The sequence below is a fragment of the Drosophila arizonae genome, chromosome X (assembly GCF_054131065.1).
Source record: "Drosophila arizonae isolate 15081-1271.41 chromosome X, UAZ_ARI_1.0, whole genome shotgun sequence".
NCBI classification, from domain to species: Eukaryota; Metazoa; Arthropoda; class Insecta; order Diptera; family Drosophilidae; genus Drosophila; species Drosophila arizonae.
In genome coordinates this window covers 1,126,587-1,143,884 of record NC_142927.1, presented here as the reverse complement: position 1 = coordinate 1,143,884, position 17,298 = coordinate 1,126,587, and the positions used below count along the sequence as shown (strand labels likewise).

The 17,298-nt window shown below is 45.2% G+C and overlaps 3 protein-coding genes across 7 annotated transcripts; 2 read left to right on the top strand and 1 right to left on the bottom strand.

Moving 5' to 3' along the window:
• Positions 1 to 278: 278 nt before the first annotated feature.
• LOC108620156 (uncharacterized) lies at positions 279 to 3,331 on the bottom strand. The gene is made up of 2 exons (XM_018017047.2): positions 3,120 to 3,331; positions 279 to 1,865 (listed from the first exon to the last, which is right to left on the bottom strand). The coding sequence occupies exon 2, from the start codon at positions 1,842 to 1,844 to the stop codon at positions 486 to 488; it is 1,359 nt and encodes a 452-aa protein (XP_017872536.2). The 5' UTR covers positions 1,845 to 1,865; positions 3,120 to 3,331; the 3' UTR covers positions 279 to 485.
• Positions 3,332 to 3,741: 410 nt separating this feature from the next.
• LOC108620157 (uncharacterized) lies at positions 3,742 to 4,757 on the top strand. The gene is made up of 2 exons (XM_018017048.2): positions 3,742 to 4,306; positions 4,384 to 4,757. The coding sequence occupies exons 1-2, from the start codon at positions 3,928 to 3,930 to the stop codon at positions 4,437 to 4,439; spliced, it is 435 nt and encodes a 144-aa protein (XP_017872537.1). The 5' UTR covers positions 3,742 to 3,927; the 3' UTR covers positions 4,440 to 4,757.
• Positions 4,758 to 4,904: 147 nt separating this feature from the next.
• LOC149267774 (uncharacterized) lies at positions 4,905 to 10,724 on the top strand. 5 transcript variants are annotated; one of them, XM_089474145.1, is made up of 3 exons: positions 8,159 to 8,302; positions 8,515 to 8,572; positions 9,179 to 10,724. In XM_089474145.1, exon 3 carries the CDS (start codon positions 9,272 to 9,274, stop codon positions 10,598 to 10,600), a length of 1,329 nt encoding a protein of 442 aa, XP_089330271.1. In that variant the 5' UTR covers positions 8,159 to 8,302; positions 8,515 to 8,572; positions 9,179 to 9,271; the 3' UTR covers positions 10,601 to 10,724. The 5 variants fall into 5 exon arrangements, with proteins under 5 accessions (XP_089330269.1, XP_089330271.1, XP_089330268.1 ...); XM_089474143.1 differs by lacking the exons at positions 8,159 to 8,302; positions 8,515 to 8,572 and adding an exon at positions 4,905 to 5,892; XM_089474142.1 differs by lacking the exon at positions 8,515 to 8,572.
• Positions 10,725 to 17,298: the final 6,574 nt, after the last annotated feature.

The window sequence follows — 17,298 nt, the reverse complement described above, 5'->3', positions numbered from 1 at the left end:
CACATATTAAACTGCCTATGCGAACTCAGCATTCAGTGAATAGACCGTGATGAAATCAATATATATCATCTGTAGCATATGTTTGTTGTATAATATTCAGACATTGGAGATCCGAGAGATCTTCATATGCAGACTAGCCTCATGTAATCCCCTAGTCTTTTCCTTCGACAACAATTATGCCGCCATTTCAGCTCTTCTTTCACTCCCCCTCTCCCACTCTCTCTTTTACTCCCACAGGCATTTCGATTGACATAACTCACGTTATTTTTGTTCTTGTTTTTACAATCTTGGCAATTTTATTACGATAAAAAAAATCATTTTTAATTAGAGATTAAAAGTCTTAGATTGGAATGTGAATTTGGAGAAGGCAATTGAAAGCTTTTAGCAACAATTTCGCTAAATTCAAAGAGCAAAAAAACAACAGCAAAAAAAAATGTGCTAAAATTATTTGAGACAGCCAAAGGTTCAGTTGAATGGAACCAGGTTCACTGCTCCACGAAGAGCTCCTCGTGGAAGGAGAAGCTGAGCCGCCGCTTGGTCGCGACCTCCAGGACGCAGTCGCCAAACGGCACCCGCTTCGCCTTATGCTCCAGCTCCAGCTCCATCTCCAGCTCCAGCTCGCAGTCGCTGGTGGAGTTGTGTCCGCTGTCGGGGCTGATGTGCCTCTGGCCAGGAGCTCGGGAGTGCGAGTGTGCGTGGGGATGGGGCAGCTTGTGGGCAGATCGGGCCGCAGCTGCGAGTAGCTTCTGCGCCGAGTGGCGCACGCTGGACGAGATCTTCGTGGCGATCTTCCGTTTGCGCCTCACCACGCGCTGCCTGCGCAGCTGCTGCAGAGAGCGTCGCTTGCCCGCCAGAGACAGAGATGCATCTCCCGCTCCAGATCCCCCTCCCCCTCCTGCTCCCTGCTGAGGAGAGCGCACTTCCCTCTCTTCGTACACATCCGGATGGGTGGGTGGCTGCCAATACTCGCTCAGGTCGCTGGCCGGATCGAAGGCGGGTCGATAGGTGGGCGAGTGGCTCGTGGAGATGGGCGGGAGTGGAGCGGGGCGGGGGCGAGAGATGTGGCGTAGGCGGGAACGAGGATGGGGATGGGGATGAGGACGGGCGCGACCACGAGGCGCTGCAGATGGAGCTTTGCGCGTGCTCTCCAAGATGGCATCGATCATGCGCTCCAAGGTGACGTCGCCCATCTGAGTGGAGCTGAGCAGCGTCTGGTCAGCAATGGGGGCAACTGATGGAGCAGCAGCAGCTGCAGCAGAAGGAGCAGGAGCAGGAGTAGAGGCAGCTGGCTGCAGGTAGCGCGGCTTCTCGAAGTAGCTGTCCGGGATGCCCATGCCACGCAGTGCGAGCAGCGCTCCTGGAATGATCCTGTTGTCCTGCGTGTCCCGCTGGCTGTCCGCCTGATCCTTGTTCTCCCGGTGGCCGGGCGAGTACTCCGCCTCGAAGGTGGGCAGCGTGCACGCATAGGCAGTCCTCTTCAGGGGGGGCGTGTGCAGGGGCGAGAGGATGTTGCTCAGGTCTCTCAGCAGAGGCGTGCAGCGCGGCGCAGGAGGGGCAGCAGCAGCCGAGGCAGCCGAGGCAGCCGAGGAAGCGGGCAGCGGCGTCGACGTCAATGTGGAGGTCAACTGATTCTCCTTGTCGCCCGCATCTGCCTGCATCTGGATGTGGAGCAGCGATTGCCGCTTCACGTTCAGCTTCATGCGCGAGGCGGCTATGGGGGTGGGCGTGGCAGTTGGCTGGAAATCGCTGTAGCTGCTTATGGCATGGCCTCCAGCTGCCTCTCCCTGGTCTGGCTGAGTCGCCAGGTAGGACAGACGCGGCTGGTTCACAGCCCACTTCAGCATTCTGGCAGCTGTGCGAAAAGTCTGCAAGAAGAAGGAGAAGAGGTAGATGGAACGGGTTAGAGATGCGCACGAAGGATCAGGCTAGTTAGGCCTGAATTGCTATTGTCTATGAAAGGATGACAGTAGAACAGAAACCCGCTCGACTTGCGAAACAAGTTTCCTTTTTTTGCAAGGATTCGCAAAAGCTGCAAAGCGGAAAGCGCGCAAAAAACGAACTAAATCGAATGAATGGAGGAAGTTGAGAAATTGGATAGATTCTGCTTCCAGCTGCGCCCCGAGCCGAGCCAGATTTGCTCTGCCCTCGGCCTGTTTCTTGCCATTTGCAATGCGATTCGAGTGGCCGCGCGAAAAGAGCCAAAAACACTTGAGAGTGCGCAAAAGCATTTTGCGCATTTGCCCGCCTCGATTTGCGCTCAAGCGCACTTCAGATGGAACTCGATAAAAGTAATAAAAATAAAGGGAAAAGACTACAGCATTGCTGAAGCATAAATACCCTAGGCACATCAGCTGCTCTAGGGATTACTTGGCGCTAAGATCTAGGAGTTGGGCTACAGATTAATTCGTGGGTTTCCTTGAGCTTTAACTAACACGAATATCAAATTTCAGCTGAATATCTTCAAGGAGAGCTGAATTGTTATAGGCAACTATATGTGGCATACATGTCGGAATCGATATATAATTTACTTTAAAGTGAAAAGTTACACTAGGTACCACCTGCATGATTATGAATGTATAGAGAAGCATCTGAAGAAGATTTGTCAACTTTGCATACCAAAAGTGACTTTTCAAATGATCTATATGACATGTTATACGGAGGATCCAACAATTCTAGTCAAATGCGAATCGAATATGCGAGTTAGCTCGAGATATATGAAAATATAAACATAGACATTGTTTCGCTCAAAAGATTTCTAGCTTCTTTAAGAAAGCACAAATACTTTCGATCTGATAGACTTGGCTGTTGCTCAGGCATATTCATACCTTTGGATTGCACAAAAAGCACTCATAGTCTAGGTGAGCAATATACCCCATATATACCCTATACTATTGCGAACCCAAACGAGACGCACGCGCACAATTTGAATGCATTTCGTATTGAAATGAATTAAAAATTGCGATGATTATTTAATGGGGTGTTTTATAATTAAATTTCTCACAGAACACTTGAGCTGCCTTTTATTACTCTTTACGCTTTGCTCTTGGTCTACTTCATGGTCGAGATATTTAATGCATTTTTAATAGCTAATCACAATGCACTTGTCGTCGTATCTTTACCTTGCTTCAAATATTTTGTTGGTTTTGTAATGGGGGTAGCCCGTTTAGTCGTATATCCAAAATTATTTTCACACAGTCAAAAAAAATTTGTATAATCCAAAAAAATCCGTAGAGTTACAAAAAAAAAATTTATATGCCCACGAAACGAAACGGAACGGAAAACGTTGCAATGCGGAGCAGAGCAAGACGTGCTGTCAGAGCCGCAGACGCAATGTGACTGATTCTTGCTAAGCACGTCATGTTGCGTGCTCAGCTCTGTCCAGCCAATCAACCACCACCGCAACCCATGCTCTCTTCATTTTTGAGAGTACTCTCTCCCTCTCTCTCTCGTTGGCATTCATTTACTGCTGCATTGGCATGTTGGCTGTTGGAATTTGTGGGAGAGCGCGCCAGACGAAAATACACAAATGAACTCCGCTGCAAGGAGTCCAAGTATGAGCGAAGGAGCGAGCGAGACAGAGAGAGCGAGTATTGGAGTGAATGCAGAGCTGCAGTTTGCATATGAAATCCTTAAGAAAACACGCAAATGAACTCGCTGCCCAGAGTGTGTGAGTGTGTGTGAGCGGGAGTTAAAGGTGTGAGTAAAGTGCTGCAGTTTGCAATTGAAATCAATTCAATTTGTATGAAATGCCAATTGATTCCAATAACTGTAAAATCGAAGTTCACATTGAATTTTGTGTCTGCTTTGCTATACCTGAACTTGTGAACATTCATTCATATGTAGAAAGTTGTCAGAGATTCGTTTTGAGCATTTATATACACAACAAAAATATATAGATTTTTAGTACCGTAATTTTTTACTTCCATAATGGTCTGGCATCGATACAATCTAATCTGCGGCCTTTGCCTATGCCTAGCCGAAGTAATAATCTTGCTATGCGTAGTCGTGAAGGACCAAGTCGATAAGCTCATGAGGGAACTGCTGGAGCACGTCCGCGTAAATTGGTGCCCCCCGGTGGTCAAGGAGAAGGAGGACTACTCAACCCAACTCTGGCTAAGCGCCATTGCCATCGGGCTGGCCACCGCTTGGTGGACTCGCAGGAAGCTGGCCGCCCAACTGGACGATGTGATCCAGCGTCAAGCCTTCAACGAGCACATGTACAAATTGCAATGCTATCTGTTGACCAAGCTGCGCAAGGATATCAATCGTATGAAGAAAACGGTAGGCAAGCGCCACAAGCTCACCTGTAAGTCATCAAATCAATCAAATGTCCGATTCACACTCAATGTCTATTTATATTTCTATTTCCATTTCTATTTCAAGTCCGGCATCACAAATTGATCAACAAGTGCAAAGTGCCTTCTCCATCAAACGCGTGAGCTTTTCATGATCTTCTGAAGAAACGACCTTTATTTCCATTTATTTGATCAACACATACAATCTAAATTTTAATCTCAAGTTTATTTCAAGAAAGTACACTACCTCTAGGTAGAGGGACAACGGCAACAATTCCAACAATATATTATCCATTTCATCCAGCCCATTCGCATTGAATTTCAGCTAGACTCTAGTTTCAACCTATAAATGTTACTACTTAAGGCCATCATTGCGTACATTTCAAGCTAGTCCAACATATGTTACAATGTCAATTGTCACACACCCACCGAACCATCTAATATATTCAATACGAGCATCAACGTGCATTTTCATTTCCAGCAATCGACTCGATCTATCGGTCTATCGATCTATATACTCACATAGCAAAGTCTTAGCTTCTAGTGTTTTATGTCTAGGTAATCCCTCCCCGTCTTGAGACCACGCCACTTCACTTCTGCTCGAGGCCAAATCAATCAGAGTTCAGTTGCCTATGTAGGGGAGCTTCGATCTACTTCGATTTTTCGGGCTCTAATCCCTTACAGCTGTCCCAGGATCCAGCTAGAGCCATACAATAAACTGGCGCTATCTGACGACTTAAGATTAGCTAAGGAACTGCCCTAGCTTCGTGCCTTACCTACTTTATCGCAATGCCTCTTGCTCCCTCTCCCTCTCCCTCTCCTCTGTCTATCGCGCTGTGTGAGGGATAAGGAAGAAAATACAAATAAGGAAAAAGGTAGTCAAAAGCGTGAAGCGATTTTTCCATTTTCGCAATTTTTCGGCTATGAGAAATTGCGCAATTGTTGGGCAATTTATTAGCGAACCGATTTGATCCTCCGTCCTAATTTATCTTCCCTGGCTATCTCCCTCCCTCTCTCGCTCTCTCACTCACTCGCAGCGCCTCTCGCTCTCTGAGCAGGGGCGTTTGGAGTGACCAATGCGTTAAATTGGCTTTGATTCAATGCCTGTCACAAGGACAGATTATTGTGAGGATCCTTTTGGTACTGCAGAATAAGAAGAAGAAGAAGCAGAAGAAGAAGAGGCAGCCGAAGCAGCTGCCCCTTGAGACGCGCGCGCGTTCTATGCTTAGAGTCCTGCTCCTACTCCTGCTTGATCATATTATTGATTTATTTCCATTAGCAGTCGCCTCTTTGTTTGTCTTTTCTCCTCTTCTTTTTTTTTTGTTATTGACCAATTGCTCAAAACGGGAGCAGCAGCTGCTCAGATTGGAAAAATGATCAAATGGAACAACACTTGGGATTATCGTCATACCCAGCTAAGCTCCTCTAGAGGGTAGGTCTACAGCTGGGACAGCTAACGGAAATCGAAGCTCCAATGAAGATCGATTCAAAAGCTAACAAGTGATACGCGCACTTTTGAAGAGTATGCTCGACGAGCATATACCCTGGATTTGGCTGCGATCTGCTATTACACAAATTTCGTGGGCTATTGCTAGAGGTATGCAATGAAATTATCGTTATTATTATAATCTTATTTACACTCATAATTTGTATTGTTATTGTCATTGTCATTGGCATTTGTACTGTCACTTTTATTACTACTATCATCAAGCTGAGCATTATCTTCAGCGTTCCTTAGTCCCAGGAGAACTCGTAGCTGATCTTTGAAATACTTGTCGCACAATTGAAACTGCAAATAGGAAGCAGTTTGTCGGGCACTTTCGCTCGGAACTATACAATCAACAATGCCTCCGTATGACATCTTCACACAGCACAAAGGAATGTTGACCAAACTAGAGTTTGAGTTGGCGAAAGTGCAGAGAGAGGAACGATTCTCATGGTGGTCTTCATACCGGATATAGATCTGAGATCTGAGATCTTAAGATGCTCAGACTCTACATTTTCCGCTATCTTTTTTTAGCTAAAATCCTTTGATGTCCATTCAAGACACAGGAAGAGCCAAGAGTTCTGCTACTAACGCATTTCCTTGATAGCTATCTCAGGCACATTCTCTCGCTCTCACTCTCTCTCTCTCTCTCTCTCTCTCTCTGTCACTTTCCTTTTGGGCTCGCACAGCTGTCGCCTTGGCCAATTCTCAGTGTGCTCGCAAAATCTCATAAATTTGCGCTTTTAACAAAAGTTGACGTTGGCGTCGCAGCGACGTCGCCGTCGACGTCGGCAGCGGCATATGCTGAGCCCCTTTGCAACCAATAAATTGCAAAACAATTGCACAATTTTCCACAACATTTTCCATTCCAGCCAGCCAGGCAGCGGCGTCGGCAGCAACGCGTCGACAGCGGCAGAGGCAGCGGCAGCGGCGCTTGTCCCATAAACAATAAACTAAATTGTACAAAGGTTTATACAGAGTGTGCGTCCGTATGTGTGTGTGTGTGTGTGTATGTGTGTGAGTCTCCGTGTGTGTTTGTTGTCCTTTTCTTGGCGAAAACTCAAAGGTGAAAGGAGCCACACGCTGCGAGAAAGGTAATTGAAAATTATGTTTTGTGGCGTAAGCAGCGCAAAGGAGCAGCAACAGCAGCAGCAGCAGCGGCAGCTGGCTGACACACACACACACACACACACACACACACACACACACACACGAAGACACACATACACTTTGGCATACCTCGCTCGCATGTCTTGAGCCAACTGTGGTTTTCATTGCCAACTGTTTCTGACCACCGAATCGAAGCTGGGCTCTAGTTCAGAATGCCATACTTATAGCGAGTGCTCTATATAGGAAAATATGTATGTGTATGTAGATCATATACATATATGCATATTGCATACGAGATCGTATGCTATAAAAGGCAGAATCGTATTCCACATTAGTATAGGAATTTAACATGTGCTAAATATAAACAAAGATAGATAGAGGAAGACTGACAGAGATAGTGATATTAGCTGTCTACAGAGTATATATGAATAAATACCGTTTTATTGCATAGGTCTAGTGCTTAATACATGCTAATCTATATAATTTTCTATCTATAAGTATATTTTTACACTGATTTAGACCGATTTAAGACATAGTATATTAAATATACACATTTTCATATGTAGGTGGGACTATAGATTACAGATTACAGACCTATTCCAGTTACACACCCCATACCAGTTTATGCCAAAGGAATAGCTGTTTAATGTAACTAAATATCTCTTAAATTATAAGTTATCCAATGAGAATATAAGCATGGTCAAGAATCCATATATGATAATTAAATATTTAAACAATTGCTGAATATCTGAATGGGTATTGTTTTCATATTTACTACATTCCTATGTATGTATATTATAAAGATCATGTTCCATATTACAGAATGTTCTTTACGAATGTTCTTATATTGTTACGTAATTTGTATGCATTTCTGCTTATTTATTATTATCCACATTTAAATAACAGTTCCCATATTTAAATAACAGTCAGTTAAATCCTTGCTCAGAGTATGTCGTTTTTTGTTTGCCCACCCACCAGCTGCATACTTGGCTCGCTGTGAATGCAGTTGCAGCCTGATTGAATGCCTGCGCTCAGTCTGCTCTCAGCTCTGAGCTCTCTCAATAAATTCCTTAGCGCTAGATTCATGCATGCTGCTCTGGTGCTGCGCTCTCTCTAAGCTGCCGGCGCAAGCGTACGCTTGCCTACTCACCCTCTCTCGCACACCCATACTCCTGTTCATTCCTGCTCTCTCTCTGTATGTATGAGCGCAACACGTTTCTGTGCTTTGCTGCTTGCGGCGACTGAGTTCATTCAGTTAGTACGCAAACAAACGCCGGTTCGAGTGCACGTGCACGCTTCGATGCCGAGAAACGAAACCAGAGATCAAATATATACGAAAATAGTGAAATATTTGATAGGCAAAGAATTCGAAATATTTTTTTCTAGTGCTGCGAAATTTCTTGTGAAAAAGGTAAATTGCAAGTGGCAAATAAAGCGAATTCCTCAATCTGAACAGATTTCGCATTCAATTGTGCATATCATAAGAATAAATATAAATTCATTTGCGAAAAGTGGGCGTGGCGCACGCCCCATGGCGCATTCAATTGTACGTGAAAAATGCGAAGGGATGGGGGAAGTTCATTTTTGCTGCTTCACTGATTTCTTGATTTTTTTTTTGGTCAGCCAAAAAGCTCGCATAACTTGGCCCTTAAATGGGCATATCAATATATATTGTATATATGTACGTATAAATATATATTTCTACATATGTATGTGTATATGCGTATGGATATAACAAGATCGCGAAATTCTCCGCCGAAAAGCGCGCCAAAAAAGAACTCGCCGAACAACTTCGCAGGAGTCGCAAACAAAAGCTAAAAAGCTAAAAAAATAAAGCATGAAGCCCAAAGCGAAGCTGTGCGCTGTAGTCGACTTCCTTATACACTGCTTTACCCTTATTAACCAATATTAAATAATTGGTACTGAAATGTTTGTTGTAAATCAGAGTTATATGAAATGTCATATAGTATAATGAAATGAAAATTATAGTTTAACTCAACTAATTTAAGAGAGAGATAAAATTATGATGTAAATCTTTACCATGTGAGTGTGATGCATGTAGCTCTATGCCCCACTTTCAGCTTTTGCATAGAGTATTAAAAGGCAGATAGGGTAAGGGCCAGTGGAAGATACAGATATATAACATACATATATACAAATATATACATATACGTTAATATACATCTATATATTCAGCAATATATACAAATATATGTGTGTATACATATGTATGTATAAGTCTTTAACCAAAATACTAAACCAACAACTTTGTTCGCGCTCTTTACAGACACCCACAACAACAAGAACAACAACGGCATCGACACCAAGAAGGAGAGCAACAACTCCACTCGAAACACCATAAGACTAAGCAGAAGCGAAGATGCTGAAGTGGGCTGTCAACCAGCCGCGTCTGTCCTACCTGGAGACTCAGCCAGACCAGGGAGAGGCAGCTGGAGGCCATGCCATAAGCAGCTACAGCGATTTCCAGCCAACTGCCACGCCCACCCCCATAGCCGCCTCACGCATGAAGCTGAACGTGAAGCGGCAATCGCTGCTCCACATCCAGATGCAGGCAGATGCGGGCGACAAGGAGAATCAGTTGACCTCCACATTGACGTCGACGCCGCTGCCCGCTTCCTCGGCTGCCTCGGCTGCTGCTGCCCCTCCTGCGCCGCGCTGCACGCCTCTGCTGAGAGACCTGAGCAACATCCTCTCGCCCCTGCACACGCCCCCCCTGAAGAGGACTGCCTATGCGTGCACGCTGCCCACCTTCGAGGCGGAGTACTCGCCCGGCCACCGGGAGAACAAGGATCAGGCGGACAGCCAGCGGGACACGCAGGACAACAGGATCATTCCAGGAGCGCTGCTCGCACTGCGTGGCATGGGCATCCCGGACAGCTACTTCGAGAAGCCGCGCTACCTGCAGCCAGCTGCCTCTACTCCTGCTCCTGCTCCTTCTGCTGCAGCTGCTGCTGCTCCATCAGTTGCCCCCATTGCTGACCAGACGCTGCTCAGCTCCACCCAGATGGGCGACGTAACCTTGGAGCGCATGATCGATGCCATACTGGAGAGCACGCGCAAAGCTCCATCTGCAGCGCCTCGTGCTCGCGCCCGTCCTCATCCCCATCCCCATCCTCGTTCCCGCCTACGCCACATCTCTCGCCCCCGCCCCGCTCCACTCCCGCATATCTCCACGAGCCACTCGCCCACCTATCGACCCGCCTTCGATCCGGCCAGCGACCTGAGCGAGTATTGGCAGCCACCCACCCATCCGGATGTGTACGAAGAGAGGGAAGTGCGCTCTCCTCAGCAGGGAGCAGGAGGTGGAGCGGGAGATGCATCTCTGTCTCTGGCGGGCAAGCGACGCTCTCTGCAGCAGCTGCGCAGGCAGCGCGTGGTGAGGCGCAAACGGAAGATCGCCACGAAGATCTCGTCCAGCGTGCGCCACTCGGCGCAGAAGCTACTCGCAGCTGCGGCCCGATCTGCCCACAAGCTGCCCCATCCCCACGCACACTCGCACTCCCGAGCTCCTGGCCAAAGGCACATCAGCCCCGACAGCGGACACAACTCCACCAGCGACTGCGAGCTGGAGCTGGAGATGGGCGAGGAGCTGGAGGCCTCTTGCCAGCTGGATGGCATTTGGCTGCAGCAGGAGGTGAGAGATACGACCAAGCGGCGTCTCAGCTTCTCGCTGAATGAGCAAAGCTGAGGGAGATATATCTATATATGGATGGATATATCTGAAATAGAATTCCACTTTTTTTTTTCATAATTTAAGAAATTTTTTTTATTAGAAAAATAAATAATTGAATTATTAAAATTTATAAAAAAAATTCGTTTCGTTTTTAATGAGGCTCTTCCTCTTCTCCGCTTCTTCGTGAATTCCCACGAATGGAAGGGGCCCATCATAATTTTTATGATCTGGAATTTTGACCACAGGAGAGTCTTGAGCTGAAACCAGCATTAAATGCATAAGTAAACTCTTCAGATGCAGCCAAGCGTAGCGTCTGCCTCTACACGAGTTCCAGTTCCTTGGATGAGGGAGAAGACGAAACCCAAAGACTCAAACCACGGAATTACGAACGGTGAACCACGGAACCACCAGACACGATTCGGAGTGCAAGTGTTTCCCACAGCGCACTTTTTTTCGGGTTAATGGGCGTTTTTATGCTTTGATAGCTACCAAGAAATGAGTGGGCTAATAGAGAGAGAGAGCGAGAGAGAGAGAGAGAGAGAGAGAGGCAAACAGAGAGAGAGAGAGAGGGACCCCTATGTCAACCCCATCTAAGCTATCTTTAGAGACAACACAAAATATCAGAATGAAGCAAACTCAGATATGAGAAAGTGCTCTAGTAGGGCGTATTTGACTTAAAAATACCCTGTACCCGCTATATATGTATGTCGGATATAGTTGAATAATGGATACCCCGCACCTGCGTCTGTATTTGACTGGAATCTAGCCCGTACAATGAGTAATAGTGCACAAGTTGAGTATGCCTGACGAGAAGATACCCTATAATTAAGGTACACAGACATTACAGTTTTTCTGTACGCTAGTACGAACACGTGGCGCCATCTATTGCACGTTTTATGCAGCTGCTTCATTCTCCATTGATTGTGGAATGTTTAGTTAATGCCATTCCACGGCAGTAATACCTTTAAGATCCATGCAATGCAAACCCAGAACTGTTACAAGTTTACGCCGGAACGCATTAGGATTGCAGCATTTAAGGCTCTAAGTCTCTTCTTTCTGTGCGCCAATTCCCGCTGAGACTGCGGCTACAATTAAGTTCTAATTGAAGAGGGAGAAACTTGCCTACAGTTTCTCTCAGTAAACCCTTTATTGGGCATTTGCATAACTATACGAGAGCTGGTCAAGATCTACTTTGTGGCTATGGCTCATTAGCTGGTCAAGTCCATTGAGCAAAGGGCGTTAAATGAGCTGTCATAACATATGCAAATGCTTAGATAGTTTAGAGAGAGAGAGAGAAGGAGATAGGCGCAGTCTGTAATCTCCCTTTGCTTAGACTAAGCCAAGACGTTAACACTTTTTTTTACCGAAGAAAACTCGCTGAGCTTCCCAGCCTAAAGCGCAGCGAAGCGTATTAAAGAGAGCAGGAGATACAGAAGGAAAGCGAGAGAGGGAGAGAGAGTATTACAGGTATTTACATGTATTGTTGCTTTGTGCGTTTTGACAGACGCAGAGACAACAAATATGATATGATATGTCTGGGTAGGCTGCCCAAAGGTCAAGCTCTATCGAGAGAGCAGAAAGAGAGAGCGAGAGAGAAGAACGAGCGAGCGAGAGAGAGGGTTACTTACATGTGTTGTTTCTTTGTGCGCTTTGACAGTCCGAACGGACTTCAATAGAGGTCAAGCACAACAAGATATGTAGAGCAGGTATTACCATCCCTACCTCTCCTTCTCTCTCTCTCTCTCGCACCCTGTCGCTCCCGTTCTTTCACATCTTAAAGACCTGACATACCCCTTTCCGGGACAGTGAACCGTTTTAAGGGCCTCGAGTGACCAGCGGACAGTGTTTCTTTTTTGCCCCCTTTTGCCGCGGCCTAAATCAGTGAGACTTGACATAAAAAGGTTAGTCATCAAGGGCTTTACGCCTTGTCTTCCGTTTCTTGCAGTGCTCTAATGATGCGCCGTTGTTTTTCCTGTCCTTGTTACAATTTCCCATTTCCCACTTAGCCGCTTTTCCGTGCCGTCTCATTTAACAAGCAGCTCTTTAATTTTGTTTTGATTGAATGTGAAATGGAGTCCATCTAGCACAACAGCTCAAAGTCAGACATAGGTATTGCCCACTCTGAAATCTAGTTCTAGCGTGTGCTCTCATATGTGTCTATGCAGACTTTCAAATACTTTAAATTCTGAATTTGAAAAGGGGTTCAAATGTTGTTCCACTTGCTGTAGTCCTACTTTATGGAAGCCTCTCACTCTTTGAATTTGCAGACCTATTCCAGATCTATTCGGAATCTTTAAGCTTCCATTCGAATTGGCTGACATTTTCATTTCCACATCCAAATGAAGTTCAATCTCAACATATTTAGTCTGAAACTCTGAGCATTGTCTTAGTCTATGCTGCAGCTCACATTTCCTCGGGTCTGCTGGCTTTACAGTTAATTGAAACATTTGGGAGTTGAATTGAATTTGAAACGCCCCTACACTTCACACACAACTCCATATATATAGAGAGAGCGTGCAGTTAATAGAGTTCGCATTTGCCTTTGCTAACAATGGAGCGTCAGATCTCTTTGTTGCTCTGCTAGATTTGAAACGAGTTCACAGCTTCATTGAAAAGCCATTTGATGGCACACTTCGATTGTGCGTCAAATGAAAAGTGTAAAATGCGCTGGAAAAGTGGAAATCCAAGTGTATATAGCTGTATATAGGCTCGCCTGTGGGCCGGCATAATGGGCCCGCTTAAATGCTGCGCTAAAGTGAGAAAAGTCGATTGACACAGTCGAACGCACCTTTCGACCCGCACTTTTTTTTGCACACTGCGCTCGGCCTCTGCCCCGCTCCTGGCTTCTGCCTCCTACCTTCTGCTTCCCCTGCCATTTGCTCTTACCCCGGTCTGGACTTGCGTCCTGCGTCCTCCGTCCTGCGCGTGCCTCGACGGCGAAACAGTTGCAAAAAATTGTAGTCAAACAATGGACGCTGATCGAGGCGGGCGAGGATACGAACGCAGCACTGAGAGGACTCGGGACTCGGGACTCGGCACTCTGGGGAGCGGGCGTGTTGCGTGTCCTGCATGTCCTGTCAGGAAGTCGAATGTCAGACAAATGTGTAAACATGTGCAAAAAACAACAGCGGACGAGAGAGGGGAAGAGGGGAAGAGAGGTGTGCTAGACTAATGGTTACCCTATGATGGGTTGATAGAATAAATGAGAAATGAGAGATTTATACTTATATATACCTATATAATACCACCTAATAGCAGATAGCTAGCTAACAAATACCCTGTAAATACAAAATATGTACAATGTGAGAAAGAAATACATATGCCTATAATGTCATATACAAATATCTTGTTTATCTATCATATTACTCGTAGAATATCGGAAAACTGGTATTGCCAAAGATCAGATGCACTATCCTTACTATGGTATTTGGCTAGAGTATAGCTCAAGAGTAAAAGCAGTACTTCCAATCGCCAGATACCCTGTAATTTACTACCCGTTATGGAATGCACTGTTCAAGTAGAGAATTCTTCAGCTGTGCAATATACCCGCTTGCGCCTGCGATGGCTCTACGGGGCATCTGACAGCAAGCACTCGCTGCCACAAAGACACCTTGACACCGTCGACACGTCGCGTCGCCTCTAGATTGGCATGTCCTGCGGGTCCTTCCAAGCCATTCGAAGCAGGCGCTAAATATGCATATCCCAATCGCCTCTCTCTCTCTCTCTCTCTCTCTCTCTCTCTTTGACTCCCACTGCCTATTTTGAGCCGATCTCTCACGCTCTGCTATACAAGGCTCTAACTAGGCGTATCCTTCAAGATGCAAAACTCACCTGTTGGTCGTCCGAGCATGTCCTTTGCCATCAATTTCGAACTGCTAACAACTCAAAAGAGAGAACGAGAGGCGGGGGAGGGAACAGAAAGAGAAAAAGAGAGCGAGAGAGAGCTGTGCTCTATATAACGTGTTATTTGCAGTGTGCCAGGCCATTCATTAGAACCAATTTTCAATTTCCAATTGCACGACAGCAGGTGCTCAAGACGCATCCACCAACTGAGCCCGAAAAGAAATTTGAACTGAAGTTAAGGAACTGAAATTTCAGCTCAATTACAGCTGAAGTCGATGATAACTTGATATAGAGTCTATAGCGGAGGAGTAATCGAGGCAGTTGCATAGTTTGGCAGAGAGTAACTAGCCAAATGAAGATGAGCAAAGCAAAGATGAGCAAATGAGCAAAGATCTTCAAAGGATTTGAGATCAACGAACAAAACATTGCTTTATTGAAATACTCAGTCAGTTCGATTCAGTTTAATATATAATCTAGTTTGTTCCATTAAGAATGGCTCAGCTGAACAAGTTATTTTGATGAACTAGTGAACCAATTTCGAGATCAGTGGACGATAGAATCTAAGTATTAGCCTTAAGTTCATTAGCTCTTCCTCTCTCTATCTTTTACTTCTTGTCTCTACCACACTTTCTCTCTCTATATATATTTATTTAAATCAATCGATCTCTTTCTTTCTTTCTTTTTCTAACCTTCCTATTCTTTCACTAACTCTCTCTCTCTTTTTCTATTTCTCTCTCTCTCTCTCTCTCTCTCTCTCTTTCTGCCATCATTCAAATTTGACATCGTAAACCTTCTATTAAGTATGCACTTCTCTTTCTCGTTCACTCTCTTCATGCATCTCTGTAGAGAATTTCTTAACTCTTTCCATGGGCAAAGGGTCTTTCGGCACAAAGTGTTTCATCTCGCGGAAGATCAATTTGTTGCCTTTGTATTTCAATTTTTTTTGGTGTTGCGATGCTTTCTTTCAAGGCGTTGGCAATTCCCCCGCCTTCTTCATTTCCCTCTGCTGCTGCTGCATTTCGCGTAAATGCGGAAAATTGCAAATGATTGAAATCGAATCCGATCGCAGCTCATCGAACTCGTCGAGCTCGTCGAACTCATCTTCTCATCCACCTTGACATCATTTAAATTTTTGCGCACTTCAAGAAAGGAAACGAGAAAAGGGTTGCGCAGGGTGTGGGGATGAGCCAAGCAGAGCGAGAGGGCGACGAGGGGTGGGGGCACAATTCTGAAGTTGAGTTTAAGCTGTTTTCTTTTCTCTCACGACCCAGGCCGCAAAATCCGAAAGCAAAGGGTTTCTCCAATTTACCTTTTTTGCATTTTCTCTCAATCGCTGTCAAGTGAGCCGCACTTAATGAACCAGACAATGCATATTATTGTCTCGCTATCTCGCTCTCTCTTCCTCTATCTATGTCAGTGCCTGTCTCTGATCAGTTTTGCAACTGTTATAATAATATTTGTCACCGACATGACAGCTAAGGGTAGTGCGAAAAAAAGGAGTAGCGGATCAGACATTTCTCCCATCTCCCAGATTTGCATTAATGATATGCAACATTTTTTAGATCATTTCCATCACTCCACAGCTCTTTCATCTCTCGGAAATCCTGTGATGCATGATGATCTAGTAGCGTATGAGAAATGCAATTCGCATTGCATATGCATGAAGCAGACGTGGATACCCTGTGGATAAATCTATTTATCATTTGGCACGTCTCAAATTTATGTGAAATTGGAAGAATTCAATCGAATCTGAATATTGCCAGATTGAGATGTATGTGTAGAGTATAAGATATATAAAAATAGCTCCGATTAGTTAGGACTAAAAGCTTCCTAGACTACTCTTTATATAGCTAGCTTTGATATCTATATGTTGTTGAGGCAAGATCCACTTGAATGAAGATAAATGAAAATTTTGAAGAATGTTTAACAGACTGATTGACTGCCTATGACTGACCGATTGAAGGACTATCCTAGCTACTATCTAGCTTTGCTCTTGCCCTCATGGCCTCATGGCCTCTTGGAAGAGAATGTCACTTGGAACTAATATTTTGCATGTAGAATCTGAGGCAGCTGTCGGCTCGAGAGGGTGTACGCAGTTAATTTGGGAAGGTTGAAAATCAAATATCATATATATCAACTTACATATCACAACAAAATATATACAGCTAAACAAAAACAAAAACAAATTCAGAATTCTTCTCTTTCTCAATTTCCATTCGCATTTGCATTTTGGATTTCGGATTTGCATTTGGCATCTTGCGTCTTGCATGTCTATTACATGCGCTCACACCTTTCGAGAGCCGAGGGTACAAAGTCAGCCAGGGGCGGGACAGAGCGACAGCTGTCGAACGCAACCAAAGACAGAAGAAATGTGTGTGTGAGCTAGAGATAGAGGCAGAGGCAGAGAGAGACAGAGAGTCAGATTCCGTTTTCGACTTCGCTTTTCAGTCACCAGCCCCGAAGACATATGCAAATGTCAATTTATGCAAATTATTCAGGACACACGATCGGGGTAGCGACCCCGTCTTGACTCTACCAGCACTCTACCCCCTCTCTCTGTGTCTCTCGAGATCTATTTTTATTATGAATTATTGAGCTATCGACAGTCCAAGCAAAAAGTAAATAAGCTATGGGGTTGACTTGAGATTGAGGGAAGCCCGATTCACTTTGTCTCATCCGAGCTTGTGTTCTTCCCTGACTCTAGCTCTCTTTTGTCCAAACTTCTCCCATCTCAAATCTACCTCTGTCTTTACCAAGCACTTGCCTTCACGATCTCTCTCTCTCTCTCTCTCTCTCTCTCTCTCTCTCTCTCTCTCGCACAATGTGATTTCGATACGCGTGAGGCTTTTTTCTCTTCCGCATCTTTCTCT

Bases quoted from the DNA above. Each gene is read 5' to 3' on its own strand.
- LOC108620156 (XM_018017047.2), bottom strand. From the start codon at position 1,844: ATGCTGAAGTGGGCTGTGAACCAGCCGCGTCTGTCCTACCTGGCGACT.
- LOC108620157 (XM_018017048.2), top strand. From the start codon at position 3,928: ATGGTCTGGCATCGATACAATCTAATCTGCGGCCTTTGCCTATGCCTA. The intron at 4,307-4,383 runs GTAAGTCATCAA...TTCTATTTCAAG, and splicing joins CAAGCGCCACAAGCTCACCT to TCCGGCATCACAAATTGATC.
- LOC149267774 (XM_089474143.1), top strand. From the start codon at position 9,272: ATGCTGAAGTGGGCTGTCAACCAGCCGCGTCTGTCCTACCTGGAGACT.